Genomic DNA, 17,252 nt, shown 5'->3' on the forward strand with positions numbered 1-17,252 from the left:
ATCTTGGTTATCATATCTGGTGTTACCCTTTCTTTCTTTACTTTTTTCCTCTCTTTGACTCCATGTGTTTGCTTAGCTGCCTTTTTGATCTCATTTTTAAAATGATCCCATCTTCTTTCTGTGCATTCTGTTTCCTGTCCGTGCATCATGATTTCACAATATGCATACTCTTCATTTTTCATAAGTGCCTTTGTCTTTCAGTTTCTCAAAGTTAATGTGCTCTCTCTTCTGTCCTTTTCAGGTTCTTTCCAATTTCACTAGAACCTCAGCTACTACTAATATATGGTCTGAATAAATATCTGCCCCTGAATAACTTTTGACACTCTTTAGGCAATTTTGGCATCTTTGTTGTATCATTATGTAACCAGTTTGATATCTTTTGTTGTCAAATTAAGATATTCAAGTATACCATCGTCTTTTGTGGTTATCAAATAGAGTATTTCCAACTACCATGAAATTTACATTGCAGTATTCCAACAGTCTTCACCCTCTCTCATTTCTTTCTCCCAGACCAAATTTTCCCAGAGCTTTTCCTTCTGGTCCTTCACCAACTACTGCATTCCAGTCACCCATTATAACAATACATGCATATCTTTTCTCTCTGTCTGCTAAGTTTTCTATCTTCTCATAACATTCTTCTACCTCTTCATCTGAATGATTACTTGTTGGCATATTGACGTGGATGATAACTAAGTCTTTCTTTTTCCCTTTCAGTCTCAGCATCCTTATTCTTCTACTAACACATTAAATCTTGATAACCTTGTCCTTTAGTCTTTTACCTATCAGAATTCCAGCCCCATACATTCAATTTTTTTTCTTCAACTGAATAGTACAATCGGAAGTCGGCACTTTCTAGTTCTCCACAACCACCCCATCTCACCTCACACATTCCAAGTACATCCACTTTGTTTCTTGTCATTTCGTGTTTGGCGTTTTCTAATTTCCCTTCTTGGAGAAGGCTTAAAACATTCTAAGTCCCAATCCATAATAAGTCTTCCTTCTTCTTTCCTCCTTCCTTCCCTTTCCATTTGCCCTAATCTCTGGAGTCCTCATTGTAGTCCCCTCCTGGAGATCCAATTGAGGGGAAGTTTTACTTCCAGAATATTGTACAAAGATGTCCATCACATGAACGTCTAGGGAAGTATTTCGAGTGGTGGTTTCCTGTTGCCTTCCACTGTCCTCCATATCCTGTCGGCTCATTGAACCGGTTTTCCACTGGGATTGGTTACCCAACCTTCAACTGGGTTGCTCAGCTTAACAGGGGCACCACTTGTAGGTAGGATTGTGGAGAATTGAGATGAGAGACGCTAAGAGAACTCTCTTGTTGAGTTCTTATATTCGCATCTCACCCCCATTTTTATCCAGAGTCGCAAGGTTGTAGCAGCAACTCCCTCAGGTATCTAATTACTGTAATTAAAATACATAGACCTCTTTTTCGAAAAACACCCAGTTATTTGATTATTTGAATGGGCGTGGTCCCAGTTAATTTGAATAATTGGAATTCTACTGTACACGCATTTACAAGAACCTGAACTTTATTTCAATATTGCAAATGAAGTATTATTTCTTGTCAGCACATTAATACCCGTTAAGTTACAAGTAAATTTTAATGCTTTTTATATTCTAGTATCAACGTGTTATTATTATTATTATTATTATTATTATTATTTTTTTTTTTTCAGCCACAAACGCCTACAAGGCTGGTTGAAGATATCACTGAAATAATTAAAAATGAGCAGAACTTGTCAGACACACAGTATGATATGCATGGCAATTCACTCTACATTGGCCAGGTATGTTTAATTGTGAGTTTTTAAATCTTTTCTTCTTATATCTGTTTCGCATTTGTTCAACTTTGGGGTGGATTGTACAAGACATAATTTCTATAAATTTATTGCTGCTTTGTTTAACCACATTGATTTTCACACTTTTACGGTATGTGTGCCACATGTCCATAAGTGTGATTATGTTTCCCATCTGTTTGTATATTGGAACAAGGGAAATTTTTAGTAATGAGTGAAATGTCTCTTTGTATAGAAATTTAAATTTACAAATGCTTCCTGTCATACTAGTTTTCTATCTACACTAGACTGACTATGACCCAAAAACAGAAATAGAGATAGAATTAAAAGGGAAGAGAATAATTGTAACAAACTTGGGTCAAAAGACTTTTTTTATTTTGTAAATTAACCTATGGTGATGTCATTTTGTATTATCAAATGGTTTTACTATTATCTTGTTTTGCAGAATGGCCTGGGTGACAGTGGCTATCTTACTCATAAGCGGAAAGCATCACCGGCGACGGGCAAGGAAAATACTCTTCCTAACAAACGTGTCCGTAAAGCTTTGGCACCTTCTTGGAGCACACCAGGAAATGTTACAGTTCCAGGAGTCACCGATTGCTTATTTATGTCAGAGACACCTGTGAGTTTTGTATATGCAGTTCACAAACATGATTGACTACATTAATGCATGTAACAGTAATAAAATACATTTCATACTAACTTCAATTTTAGTTGTTTCTTGAAATATACAGTGTACAATCTGGCAACAAAAACTTCACGCCAATTGTGAAGTGTCAGCTCATACTACTTATGAAGTGTGGTGATGCATTCATGTCAATGCAATAATGTTTACATGAAGATTTATGAATCTCCGTACAGAGCTTATATCGTAGATTTTATGAAGTCCTACACTCTTTTTCAGACAACTGGCAAGCGTTTCCTTAGAAAGTTTCTTCTACCCTCCATACAAGTTAAATTTGTTAATAAAGTTGATAACTTCCCTCTAATAATGTTACTGTATGTTGAAACTCAAAAACATGGAAAACAAACATAAAATCATACTTTAAACACCTTCTGCCTCGAACTGGAGGTTAAAAACGGTTACTGCAATCATCTACAAGACCCTCACACTCCTTTCTTGGTAAATTAATGAAGTGAGTTGAGTTATTGTGTCCCCCTAATACTAATACTTTAAAATTGTAAATAGTAGTTTTGCAATGCTTAACTTAGTTGTGTAGGCACAAGAAATTTGTGAAGTTCCACTTGAATATTATGCAAATGATTAAAGTGTTTATAATCATTTTTAGTGTAATTAGATTTATTACAATGGTAGTGAATTATCCACTTTGACAAAAAAGTCTGATGTGCCATGAAAATTGCAGTGTCATTTTATTGAAATAAGATCACTAAACTCAGAGGAGAGTGGGCATTCGTGTGTGTCTACATCATGGGAAGCACATTCCTCTTAAATGGAGATCATACGATTTGTTTTCAGTAAGAAATCATTTATTTGAATGTAGTTTGCAGCAAGAAAAAGAAGTATACAGTTTTGAAAGGGGCCACACAAACAAATTTGTTACAAAATTAATATTTCTTAATTCTATTACAGTGACTTAAGTTGTGCAGCATTAATGTCCAAAGAAGTAAAAAATTATTTTGCTCAATTGTGGCTAATGAACAACATAGTCTTTGTGGCTAATTGTTCACTTCCTCAAAACCAATTCCTCTGAGGGGCTTTGTGATGTTGGTATACAGCATTCTACAAGTGACATTTCACTTATGATGATAGTATCATTTAAATCTCGAGTAGTGCTGCTGGTTTCTGTCAGTCAGAAATATTGAGCCAAATACAGAACTCCTCTCGACTTGGGACAATGAAATCAGAGAAACTGAGGGCTATAATTTTATTTTTCAATTTTGTTAAGTCAGTTTCAAACCTAGAAGAAATATATATATATTAGCCTACTCTGCTTTGAAGACCTAAAAACTTTGGTGTAGTATAATCAGTGTGATCAGCAAGTGAGCAAAGAAACACCATTTTCCATAATTCTCACATATTTGTTGATAGTGGTGACCTACAGCTGTGATGAAGAAACAAAATTTTCTATGGTGTCTAACCAAGTTGAGAGAACAGACATAACTGAATAGTAATTTTGTGTCCTGTTGAGATGGAAGATCAGAGAATGAACTTTGGATGCTCCTACACACGACATTAGTAAAGAGAAAATTTAAACAAGACCTGACATTAGTAAAGAGAAAATTTAAACAAGACCTAGGTGTTCTTCTGTATATTTTCTGTTTCCTGAGTAAATTGCAATCCCAAAGAAAGCAGGGGTTGACAGATGTGAAAAATACCGAACTATCAGTTTAGTAAGCCATGGCTGCAAAATACTAACACGAATTCTTTACAGATCAATGGAAAAACTGGTAGAAGCCGATCTCGGGGAAGATCAGTTTGGATTCCATAGAAATGTTGGAACACTTGAGGCAATAATGACCTTACGACTTATCTTAGAAGAAAGATTAGGGAAAGGCAAACCTACAGTTTTAGCATTTGTAGACTTAGAGAAAGCTTTTGACAATGTTGATTGGAATACTCTCTTTCAAATTCTAAAGGTGGCAGGGGTAAAATACAGGGAGCGAAAGGCTATTTACAATTTGTACAGAAACCAGATGGCAGTTATAAGAGTCGAGGGACATGAAAGAGAAGCAGTGGTTGGGAAAGGAGTGAGACAGGGTTGTAGCCTCTCCCCAATGTTGTTCAATCTGTATATTGAGCAAGCAGTGAAGGAAACAAAAGAAAAATTTGGAGTAGGTATTAAAATCCATGGGGAAGAAATAAAAACTTTGAGGATCGCCGATGACATTGTAATTCTGTCAGAGACAGCAAAGGACTTGGAAGAGCAGTTGAACGGAATGGACAGTGTCTTGAAAGGAGCATATAAGATAAACATCAACTAAAGCAAAATGAGGATAATGGAATGTAGTCGAATTAAATCGGGTGATGCTGAGGGTATTAGATTAGGAAATGAGATGCTTAAATTAGTAAATGAGTTTTGCTATTTGGGGGGCAAAATAACTGATGATTGTCTCAAAGTACAGAGGATGTAAAATGTAGACTGGCAATAACAAGGAAAGCGATTCTGAAGAAGAGGAATTTGTTAACATCGAGTGTAGATTTAAGTGTCGGTCTTTTCTGAAAGTATTTGTATGGAGTGTAAGATAAATAGTTTAAACAAAAAGAGGATAGAAGCTTTTGAAATGTGGTGCTACAGAAGAATGCTGAAGATTAGATGGGTAGATCACATAACTAATGAGGAGGTATTGAATAGAATTGGGGAGAAGAGAAATTCGTTGCATAACTTGACTAGAAGAAGGGATCGGTTGGTAGGACATATTCTGAGGCAGCAAGGTTGGAGGGCAGCGCGGAGGGTAAAAATCGTAGAGAGAGACCAAGAGATGAATACACTAAACAGATTCAGAAGGATGTAGGTTGCAGTAGGTACTGGGAGATGAAGAAGCTTGCACAGGATAGAGTAGCAAGGAGAGCTGCATCAAACCAGTCTCTTGACTGAAGACAACAACAACAACAACAACAAGTAACTTAAACACAGTGATCTCATACACTGATAATCCTTACAAAAATTAAGTGTGCAACAAACAAAACACACTGTTCGTGGTAGAGTGTGCACTTCATTTTCTTTGGGGGGGATTTAGATCTAAAACAAATATGCAAACAGTGATGTGCAAAGATATCATCCATATGTTTGCAGCAGTTCCAGTGAATTTGGCTGTGTGGATTTTTAAAACATGTGTCTAACTTTCTAGCCAATGGTCTGTTCTGATGTTTCCGATGTCAGGAAAGCGACTCTGCTGTCTGAATGGTGAGGTAGCACAAGTTCACAATGGCCTTTATTTAAGTAAACAGTTGTGCATTAAATAGGAAAGAGTTGTGTACATTGCTGTGTAATAAACAATGCAGAAAATTGGATAGGTACATTCCATGAAAAGTAGCTTCATTAGGAGGTGCAGAAAATATCTGTCTTGGCCATTGTGAACACTTCATGTATGAGAGCATATTGATGTGCTAAAGTTGTCGGTTCAAATGAGGAATGTAAACGCAACTAGATAATGCTGACTAAGCTTACAACCCATTTGAGAAGCAGTAATACTAAATCAGAGTGTGAGCTGACAATTTGCTAACTATATATGAATGACAACTATATATCTGACATTATTTTTTCCCCAGCTAACATTTGAATTAAAATTATTCCATGCATTAGAAAGTGTGATTCTTTGTAATTTATTCTCCTGTTGTATTCGCTCACACAGAGTAAATCACTGGAGGCAGACACGTCAGTTCTGTTTTCCCCACCATACATACTGAGAGAAGTACTCCCAGAAGCAGATGAGCTAGGAGTTAATGAAAATCCTCCGCCTAATATTCGGAAGCTTTCACCTGCAGCAAAGGTATGTTCCTTGTTTTCTCAATCAAGCTCTTATGTTTTGAAATTTAGATTTTTAGCTTTTGCTTGATATTATCTTAGTTCTACTCAAATGCTGCCTTAGTAGTATCAGCAAAAAGCTGTTTGCATGATTTTCAGTGCTTGATATGATTGTAGCTGATGATGATGCACCACTAAAGTAGTAGATGTTTCCATCTATAACTGCTTTAATGCAGATTTTGTATGCATTTTGATAATTCATTTTAGCACAATAGCTTTCAGTATTAAGAGTTCTATGATTAGTTTAGTGCCTTGTTCATCATTAGATAATTTCTTAGTACTGTCAGTATGATCGTTGTGTAGTGAAAAATGAAGTATTCTCTGCACTTTGTAACTTCAGTTTGTAGCTGTGGAAGCACTGTATTTTGGTTGTGTACACAGGTTTTTTTTAATATTTTGTTCATTGGTAATGTCATTCTGTACAGTATAGCTGCATTGCATTTTGTTTTTCATTTTTGTGGCTCTCCCATTATGGAGTTTGATAGTGGTAATAGTGTACTCATTGATGCTTAACAATTGCGGGTAGAAAAGAAAAATTACGTTTAGCAGTAGGTCTATGGACAACCTTTCCAGTATCGCATTAGATAATTTGAAGTGAACTTCAGTACAAAAGATCCCTTCACACCAAGATGTTTAACTGTCAATTATATGACCTTGGCTGCCATTTGCATTTATTTTATCAGAATTATTTTGATTATAAATTGAGAACTTAAGTCCTGGTTGTGTCCTTGTATGCAACATTAGTGATGTCTACATAATAATATTAATATGTGTCTGTCATTCAGATTTGTGCAAGAATGGTTATTACTAGGGATTGAAAAAAATTTGCATTTTACAACAAATGCGAAATAGATGTGAATTCTGCCTAAAATGCAAAAACATGCAATTACTTAATTGACCCTGTTCAGTGGGGAACTGTATCCATATGAACTATTTTATCAGAGATAGTTCAAAATTGCTTTTTTTTCTGCATATAAATATTGAAAATGTAACCAGTTTTCAGTTAGTGGTGTTGTACATCATCTGCCAAAGCCCAATTTGGATAGGTAATGTGCGTAAGAAACTTTTTGCAAAATAAAAAGAGAATGAAGCAACAACATATGATCTGGTGCCATGTCAATTTTGGGCAGTTAAATTGTCTATTCAAGATAAACATTGCATAATGCAATGTATTATCCATCTGTGGGACCTAGCATTTTATAACAAAGAAAGACATTTGTTAGCTAAAGTTCAAAAGACAATATAATAAGTATGCTTTTAATGTCCCAAAATTAGGTGGTGGATGTTTCCAATTGTGGTTGCATTGAATACTGCCAGAGGTTGGGCATGTAATCAGTCGTTAACAGTACTCGTGTAACCTTAACAAGCAATTGGTCAGTAGCTGTCCCTGAATGCTTTGTCTTATGCGTTGTCTGTTGTTTTCTTACTTTGAAATAAGTGAAGCGACTAATCCTAGTCCATCACGGATTTAGATTACGACTCTGCAACATCAGTAGAAATGGGCAATATCTGTGGCATTATGTCATTTCCACTGTAGGCTACTGCCCTGTGAAAGGAAGGCAGAGTTTGTTTCCCCGCACTGCTCCTTTCCCCTCTAGCGGTCAGAATTGTAGTGTGTCTACAGTGGTGGCCATCTGTCACTACATCCTATCGTGCCTGCATTCTGTGCAATAAAAATTGGAAAACAAAATCTCATTCTCTGCCATAGCTGTTGGATAATAAAATCTGTAATGTTTTTCAACTGCGCTGAAAGTCCTCTCGTAACTGTAAAATAGAGTTACCATATGTTTAGTTCTAATTCTGCACAAACTGTCTTGCCAGTTCCATCTGTAGTGTTGTCAAGCATGGGTGAAACAGCTATGAATGCCCATGAATAGTCTGCAGATCATCGAATTGGGTGGGAAAAGACAATATTGTCCAGAAAGACCTGAAATCTGCAACAAATTCGATTCACCGCTGGGAAAATGCTGCTGCTTTTAAACAGAACCCAGTTTTGAAACATTAAATTCAGCCAGATGAAGAAACCGGCAGCCATTTTGGAAGGAAAAAAAGCATTGGAAGTTTTTTTGCCAAAGCAAAGTTCCAGTCATGAAGTTCCCAATCAGCATGTTTCATTAACAGCCAGTTTCAAAGAACTAAGGCTTTGTTCGTCTTTGCTCATGTAGTGTGACAGTCTTTTAAATTTGTGCAGCTAAATATTTACTAACAAACAGTGGACAATCCTGGATGGAATAATTACAGCATTACTAAAAAAATAGTTATTATTGACCATATAGCAGATATGCAGAGTTACAGATAGGCACCACAAAAAGACTGTTAAACAAAGCTTTCAGCCAAACATTACTTCATCTGAATAGATGACACACACACACACACACACACACACACACACACACACACACAACATGGCACCCACCCAGTTTGCTTCTGACAACCAAGCAGAGCACAGGACGCATAACGACATGCAAACAATGTTCTGGCAGTAAAACTGAGAATATTTAATTCAGTATGTATTCAATATAATTTTTACTAGTTGGTGAATAATGTTTGTGGTGACAGCACACTGTGCTCTGTAGACTGGGGAGTAGCTAGTTTGAAAGGTAATCCAACACTGATATTTTGATTTACGTGTTTGCATGACTAAAGTGCCATATTTGATATTTTCTTTTTTTGAATTGTATAGTTTTAAAAGAGTACTACTAAGTAATTTGATGATTTTGAGTTCGCTATTGCTTTGGATACTGCATTTGTGATTGCACAGTTTGGCAGTTGGGTATCAATCCACCAGTTTGTATACGTTGTGTAGGATTCTGAAAACAATGTTATTTTTATAGATGCATCAGTCAATGATTCACGCCCTTTTAAGAGAAAAGAGGTGTCAGTTGTTACTTACACCCCTTTGAAAATTTAATAGCAGCACTAATTATGCTGCATATCATTTAATAGCTTCTGCTTGCACCCCTAGTGTTCACAAGAAAACAACAAGGTGCAATTGTTTTTGTTATTGTTGCAGTATTTATTTTCCTTGCAGTTAAACATGGATTGCAGTATTAGGTTGACAATTGTGCTTACTGGTTTTTTTGTAATATGCTGATTGCTTCCAAGAGTATACCAGAAAACACACAGAACTTCGTCTGTTCTGGGACAAGTGCACAGCTGAGAAAAAGAATCACACTCCCTTAATTGATTCTCGGAAAGTCAACATTAATTTCCAGTTAGAGGACTCAGTTTCTTACCCTGTGTTGTGAATTTCAGTGTTACAAAAAGTAAAGCAAAGAAACAGGACAGACTGTTTATTCTGCGTGAGAGATCTCAGAGTTAAAAGTTTCAAACCTGGTGTAACACATTTCAAGTCGTGGGGACAGCCATGAGGAGACCAGATTTCTAAAGAAATTCACAGGTATTGGAAGACAAGGAAAGGTGACATATTTTCTATGTGCACTTTCTTATGTTCTTATGTATATACATATTGTATTGACTGATTAGTCTTTCATGGGTCTCCAACATGATCTGTTGACTGCAGCAGAAAAACTAGGGTACCCATCAGGAAAGGTTCCTGTCTAATACAAGGTGTGATTGGAAAGTTTTAAGAATGGATCTGCTAATGCTTACTGTTTTGGCAGGCAGGTACATGGAGGGTGGGGAGTGAGACATTGCCTTGTCCTTGAATCCCCTCTGACAGGAAACTGCATTTCCTTTACTCAGTTCATTGTGGCAGCTGGTTGAGTGCGGGTCTGTTAGGGCTCGTTGCCGGATTCTGTCTGCGTGAAAGTGGACGTAAAAACGGAGCTATGAGTTTGAGTTTGTGTGAAATTTTGTTTTAAAACTGGGAAATTGGCTTCTGAGACTTACGAACTATTAAAAACAGCTTTCGGAGATAATTGTATGAGCCAGTCAAATGTTTTTGTCTGGTTCAACAGATTTAAAAATGGCTGCACATCATTTAAAGATAACCATGGTCCGACCGTCCTTCCACCTCAAAAACGAATGAAAATGTTGTGAAAGTTCCCGACTTAGTGCGCTCTGATTATAGACTTAAATTAGGGAGATGGCTGATGAACTTTAAGTTTCTATGCAGTTCAGTCAATTTTAACTGAAGATCTGAACATGCATCAAATGTCCGCAAAATTCATTCCAAAAGTGTTGTCAAGTGATCAGGGACAATACCGACTTGGGAAGTGTACCAAGAACTGATTAATCGGACTAAAAATAACCCAGATTTGTTAAATAGGGTAATTACAGGTGATGAATCGTGGGTATATGGATATGATCCTGAAACCAAAGTGCAGTCTTCGCAGAGGAAGACTCCAGGTTCACCACAACCAAAAAAAGCACAGCAAAGTCGGTCGAAGATGAAGACAATGTTTGTGATTTCTTTCAATTCTAGCGTGTTGTGTGTATGAATTTACCCCTGGAGGACAGACAGTTAACCAGGAATACTGCAAATGTGTCCTTGAGCGTTTGCACGAAAAGGTGCAGAGGAAAAGGCCTGCTTTGTGGAAAGACAGGAGTTGGGTGCTACACCGTGACAATGGTCTGACTCATCAAGCCTTCTCCATCATTGAATGTTTCACCAAATTCAAAATTCCTGTGCTTCCACAACTGCCATATTCTCCTGATTTGGTCCCTGCGGACTTCTACCTGCTTCCTAAACTGAAGCTTTCACTGAAAGGGAAGCGATTTGACTCGATTGAAGACATCCAGGCAAATATGGGTAGCGTCCTTAACACACTTAAGTAAAAAAAATTTCCAGGGATGTTCCAAATGTGGAAACACCGTTGGAGTCGGTGTGTTCAGTCATGAGGGGAATATTTTGAAGGAGATGCATCACAGTAGCATGTAAGTACTACCATTGTACAATTATAAGCCCATTCTTAAAACTTTCCAATCACACTTCGTACAACCAGGAACTCTGAAAAACTCCAAAAGTTTTCTGCCTGAACAACATCCTACCTTTCTGTGAATAAATTTTGAACTGGCCTGTAAAGAAAAACAGCCAAGGTGATGAGCGAATGGACTGTCAGACATGGTTTGCTCTTCGAGAATAATGTATTGAGAGAGTAGAACTGTATGTATTATATACTATGCAGTCAAGTTAATGTTAAGTGAATAAAAAGATTAATAATTAAATTTCATTTATTAATCTTGCTCCCTTGTATTTATGCTTTGGAAATCCTAATTCCACAGAATCTCAGAGCCGCGAATCTAGGCTCAGCAATATGCTGATGGACAGACACCAAATGCCAGGCACTATAGCTTCCTGCCGCTGAGGTACGCGATGGCAGGGAACAGTGATTTGTGAGGGTCCTTACGGAGGAAATAGCTGGAGGCAGAACCTCACTCTGTAACAGAAAGCGGAATAAATAATCATGAACCATCAGACCTACCTCTTAAAAGAATACAACCATGAAGAAAGCACAAAATAACCAGCCTTAGAATGGAGTGATTAAACAGTGAACCAAGCAAACTCTGGAACTCCAAACTGATTATTATAAATCTCTGGTAAAAACCGCAACTAAGTAATTTTAACAACTACAATGCAAAAACAGGTTCTGTTAATAATGATTATAAAACTACTTCACTATACAAGTACATCACATTCCACAGGGTTGATGCACACACCACAAAGAAGGTTTTGAAGACATATATCACCAAACTTCAAGTTAGCTAGTGTGGTGGCCACTGATTCAACTATACACAAACTACTGCCCAGCTACATCTCTACAACAACTGCTTAGTCTCAATAACTATAAAGTCACTTTAAGTTACACATTACGGTCACTTAGTTCTTATGTTTTTGAATTAGTGGGACTAACCCTTTTATTTTTACTGGCACTAACTGTAGCTTAATTTAAATCTTAAAACACTTGGGAGGGTTAGCTCCTTAGACCCAAGCTGGACAAGGTGGTGAACACTGTTGTCATGTGTTAGCAGAACATACGACAGCAGCACTCAACTGCAGTGTTCCACTTCAGCAGTTATGGTTGAATACAAAAGCCCGTCTCTGCCTTAAAGCCAACTGAGCTAACTAAGCTTTGTTTTCCTCAGTCATTTACACAGAAGCACATAGCCACCACAGCTCAAATTGACACATTAATATCAACAGGCACTCAAATAGCGCAAGCAAAAAGGAAAAAAAAAAACATTCTAGTAATACAGGATCACTAGCCAAAAATGCCCTCCCTGCAAGCAGGCGAAGCATACTCTCCCACTCTCGTCTGTCCGTGTGTTGCAGCTCACCAGTACCAGCACAGAGTGGTAGTCCCAGTACAGCACTGGGGCGGGGTTCAAATTACCACGGCAGACGGATGAATCGGAACAGCATTTCCTGAAAACTGTTGGCTTAGTGTTTTGTCACTAAAAATCGCAGATTTCGCATTGTTGTTTTTCCTGGCCATAGTTATAGGCATTAACAATTGCACAAGTTTAAACAAGCAATTTTCTTACTGTTTTTGAAATGTTCTTGGGTATTCACCAGAGTGTTGCTGGCAGAGAACATTTCAAAATCATAATATCCCTGGAAAGCCTAAAATGTCAAAACGTTCTCTCCAACTTTTTTTTTTTTCTTTCAGTGATGCATATTACATAAAATCATTATTTAACATGTTTTTAATGATAAAACGTACATTCATCATGAGACGTATAATTTCCAAATGAACTTGATGTATTGCAATCTGTCCTTCATAATGACAGTTAGCAGCGTAACTATTTGAACATGGAAGGTATTATGTGAAAGATACTGTACTGAATGACATTACTTTTGAAACAACTGTATTTGTAAAGGGTAGTTCACTGTGGTGGTCTGTAGCACTCAATTTCTTGTCCTTCCTCAGCCTCTTGGATTGTTCAAATCTGCTGTGAAGAGGATAAACTTCGGGGAAGTCACCAATATTCGTGGGCTGCCAAAGGTGAGATATTACAATTTTCTAAATATATGAAGCTTAATACACAGGCGTGAAACATTTGACTCATTATTATTCCTTCATGTTTGTGGCACTTAAAAGTAGTTGCAGTGAAGTATTTTGCTCTGATTCGCTATGATTCGTAGTATTTGGGGAGTTTGTCCCCCACCCCCCCTTCCGATATGATTGTTCTGTTTGATGTATGCACACTAAGGTAAACATGTTTCGGGTCTTGGTGTGATAAATGAGCATCTTTATTTCAGACAATCTGTGAATACTACTGTTGTTGGTATTCTGTAAGATCAAAACCAGAAAATAATATTTTATCTACATTCAGTTCTTATCACATCATGTCTTTACTTGATGTCTTTACTTTTGGTAGCAAAGAGTGTTGTCTCCCTGCTCGAAGTTATATAACCGTTTCATCTTCTTATGCTTTTTCTATGCTGTTTAGTTCAGCTGGCTACAACAAGAACCTATTAAAAGTGTCTTTATAAAGGCCCATTTTCACCTGGCATGGTCCAAATTGAGCAATGTTTATCTGCGTGTAACATCTGTATTCTAACAATAGATGATAAAGTGAATCAAATCATAACACATACTCTCATTGCAAATGGCAGAAATCTTTCGAACTGCATCCAGTATATCTTTTTATTCACCTTTATGTCTCGTAAGGTCAATAACACCTTCATACTGTTAACTCCGAAAGAACTGAACTGCCATTGAATCGATGTTGACTGTTACATGAAAACCTGAGTCCACCTCCTGGAACCAGTAGTCAACAATAGCCAAAAACGGCCATTAACTTTTATTTCCTCTTGTTTCGATTTATAATTGGAAATTTAGTTGTACTCGGAAGGATTTTTATTCATGTTTCACTCGTTATACTAGCCAATAAATGCTGCCATGGAAAGCCCGATTTGCATATTTATGACAGTGACTGTAGCTAAGTATTCATAAGAAGCTGTAGGGAGAATGGAAATGTGATGATTGCTGTAAAGATTTATAATAGAATTCATCAATACATCCATCCCTTCATTTTCTTTTATAGATAACAATATAACAGTATGAGGCATTTCAGGTGTACTCTCCCATCTCCTCCTCATTTTATAAGGGTGTATTCCTACCGAGTTAAAAGTGGTGATTTGCTGGAGAACAAATTTGCACACTGTCCTCTCATAAATGATTCAGTTACTGATAAAGACACTTCTATTGGAATAATGCAGATGAAGATTGCTATAATGATGACATTGTGTAACCATGTATCTTGTTGCAGTAATTACTTTGTTGACCTGAGGTTCTGTTTAGAATATATTGCGGTTACTGTCTGATTAAAATAACTTGCTATTTTTGGCAGGAGGGGAAGTAGTATCACCGTTTAGGTAATGCCGATGGCGAACTTTCCCCTGCGCTACCTTTAGTTCACTTTGTCTGACCATCAGTAAACAGTAATCAACAACATGTTGTTTGTGTGGCTCTCTTGACGTGTGCTGACAACAAAACTATCCTTCGCTACCTCCATGCCAAACTGTCAGAAGTCACAAGTTATTTTAATCATACTTAGTACAATTTGGGTGCTAGCTGTTTTTGAATTGTTATCCTTAAAGTTGTCCTGCATCTACATTTTCTCGATATCTCTGTTTCTGACTCAGTAATGTTATTATGGCTTTGGGGGTACTCTGTATTCCCTCAAGTTGTTTTCAGCTGCCACTTTGGTCTAGTTTGTCAAATACTGAAACTCAAAAGCATGTTCAATGCAATGCCAATGAGAATTAGTATCAGACACTAGGCTAATGTGAAGCCTTAGAGGTAACAATCATATTCCATTGCCTGTCAATTAATTTAGTTTTCCTTTTTTTCCCTCCCTCTTACAGCTTGATGTGCGATGGGAGATGGTAGCTTGTGGTCGTACAAGAGATCAGTTGGAACTAACTGAACAGGCCCACAGGTACCTCAATCAGTCTGCTCTACAGCCCCGGTCACTCAACCTTTAGAAAGGTTGCGAACAACATGTGATATTATGTTAAAGTATAAAATGTGCTCAGCAATTGAGTGTTGTATTATACTTGTTATAATTAAAAACTATCCAGTATTTTTGGTACGTGGAGAAAATGTACTGCTTTTATGTGGTACATGATGTTTATTATGATACCTCTTCTGTGAAATAATAGAAGACATTCAGTTATCTGGCAGTGAGTGTAGAAAAGTGAAAAAACGTTGGAGGGGACACTTGCTCGGAGAGCACAATGTGTTCTGTCATGGTCTGGTCAAATGATGTAACGACACATTGAAAATTGTGTGTGTGTGTGTGTGTGTGTGTGTGTGTGTGTGTGTGTGTGTGTCAGTCAGTCAGGGAAGTAATAGGAGAAAGAGAGAATAGTACCAAGTAAGTTAATCAGCCAGATGAGAACTGCAGTGTGTGTAAACGTCTGAAAAAATTGTTAAGTTTCCTTGAAATGTTATAGTTTATTTCTTTCTGTTTTTTATGTGTGTGTTACTCTTGCATTTAATTTATTTTGTATGTACTATGCTAATACATTAATTTGTACATGTAAAAGCATATTTAGGGTGGTTTTGTAAGAAGATAACAGAGAAAACTGGAAAAAGAATAATATTACTTAACTTTCTTCAGTCTGTATAATTTTGTAAAACAGCTATCAGTGAATATAAAAACAAGTATTGTGAAACAGATATGTATCGTGTGTGATGCTGCTTGCATGAAATGCAGAGCTCACGTTGAATAGAGAAGACAACTGTTTCACAAGTGTTTAGTTTTATACTTTATTGAACATATAACACAGCTCTCACGTGCACAACTTTCACTGCATTATATTATAAGCATTTAATTACACAGTAGTGGCAGCTTTAAGTTTTAGCACTCACCTTTTCTTTGAAGGTTTTAGGGTAAAAAAAATTATTACATGCATGTGCTGTGTATTAATAATAAATTTCACTTGTACCTGGTGGTTGTTGTAAGAAACTACACTACTAATGAGTCTCGTGCAGGAGTGTGATATCAGGTTTGAGTAACTGAATGTTAACTTGTAATATCATTGATGTAGGAGATGTATGCAATACAGTTAAGTGTTTTGTATGAGAGTGGTGGCAAATGTATTTTATATGCTTACATATTTTGTGTGTGGCATGGAGCCATCACATCACATCATTTCATTCTCAGAGATGCATGTTCAGCACCATGGTTGTGTTTCCTCATTCTTTGAGTTTGAATATTGAGGGTCTTACGAGCTGTAGATAATCATTTATGTGGCCTTTCCTTAAAACAACGAGCTCATAATTATGTGCCTTACCTTTGATATATTTAAGAAGTGGAAAACAAGAGAACCGTTAGTGTGATGTAAATGTTTATTATGCATTTTGCTTGAAGTATTGTCAGTGTTGAAAACCAAATAATTTCACATTGTATCTTTCTGTGGGCATTTTGCCCACAAAGAAGACTGTATAGATGTAACAAAGTATTTTCATCGAAGAACACTGTGCCTTCATGTGATTAATATGTTAATTGGACTACAAATAGTTTCATATTGTGGCTGGATCTGACATAAACCTGTAAAGAAGACTGTACAGGAAGAAATATAAACTTTCATTTAAAAACTGTATACTTCATTGCTATAATCTAATTATTACTAAATCTTTGACTTTGATGCTGGCAATATTGATTTCTGTTATGTGTTGTTTCTTTTTAGAATGCAAATGTTTACACAAGTGAAGGAAATTGAGGATACACACACAAACTACTGTCTTCAGTTTGAATTACAGTGGGTAATATAATTTATTTATTACGTGTGTGTTTCTTGTTACCAGAATAGGAGTTGATGAAAATCTGTAAGAAGAGTGTCCCCAATTAATTATTGGAAAACTGTATAGAACAACAACAACAACATTTTAGTAAGTTATTTCAGCGCATTTGACCCTATTTCAGATTACCTGAGGTCTGAGTCTTGCCCCCTCCTTTCCTTAGGAAGGAAGGAACTATGTATTCTAAAGGATAAGTATAGATTTTTCGGCTTGTGAATGTGTTATTTGGCAGCCCTTGACAGTTT

General features: G+C 36.8%; 1 protein-coding gene across 3 annotated transcripts in view; it reads left to right on the plus strand.

Annotated features, from left to right (window-relative positions):
* Positions 1-16,808, plus strand: part of LOC126190811 (myb-related protein B) — a 221,632-nt gene extending 204,824 nt beyond the window's left edge. For all 3 annotated transcript variants that reach the window (XM_049931374.1, XM_049931373.1, XM_049931375.1), the window contains 5 exons: positions 1,683-1,793; positions 2,248-2,424; positions 6,117-6,254; positions 13,123-13,197; positions 15,066-16,808. In XM_049931374.1, the coding sequence (XP_049787331.1) occupies positions 1,683-1,793; positions 2,248-2,424; positions 6,117-6,254; positions 13,123-13,197; positions 15,066-15,185 (621 nt within the window). In that variant the 3' untranslated portion in view covers positions 15,186-16,808. The remainder of the gene's footprint in view (positions 1-1,682; positions 1,794-2,247; positions 2,425-6,116; positions 6,255-13,122; positions 13,198-15,065) is intronic.
* Positions 16,809-17,252: the final 444 nt, after the last annotated feature.

The sequence above is a fragment of the Schistocerca cancellata genome, chromosome 6 (genome assembly GCF_023864275.1).
Source record: "Schistocerca cancellata isolate TAMUIC-IGC-003103 chromosome 6, iqSchCanc2.1, whole genome shotgun sequence".
In the NCBI taxonomy this organism is placed as follows: domain Eukaryota; kingdom Metazoa; phylum Arthropoda; class Insecta; order Orthoptera; family Acrididae; genus Schistocerca; species Schistocerca cancellata.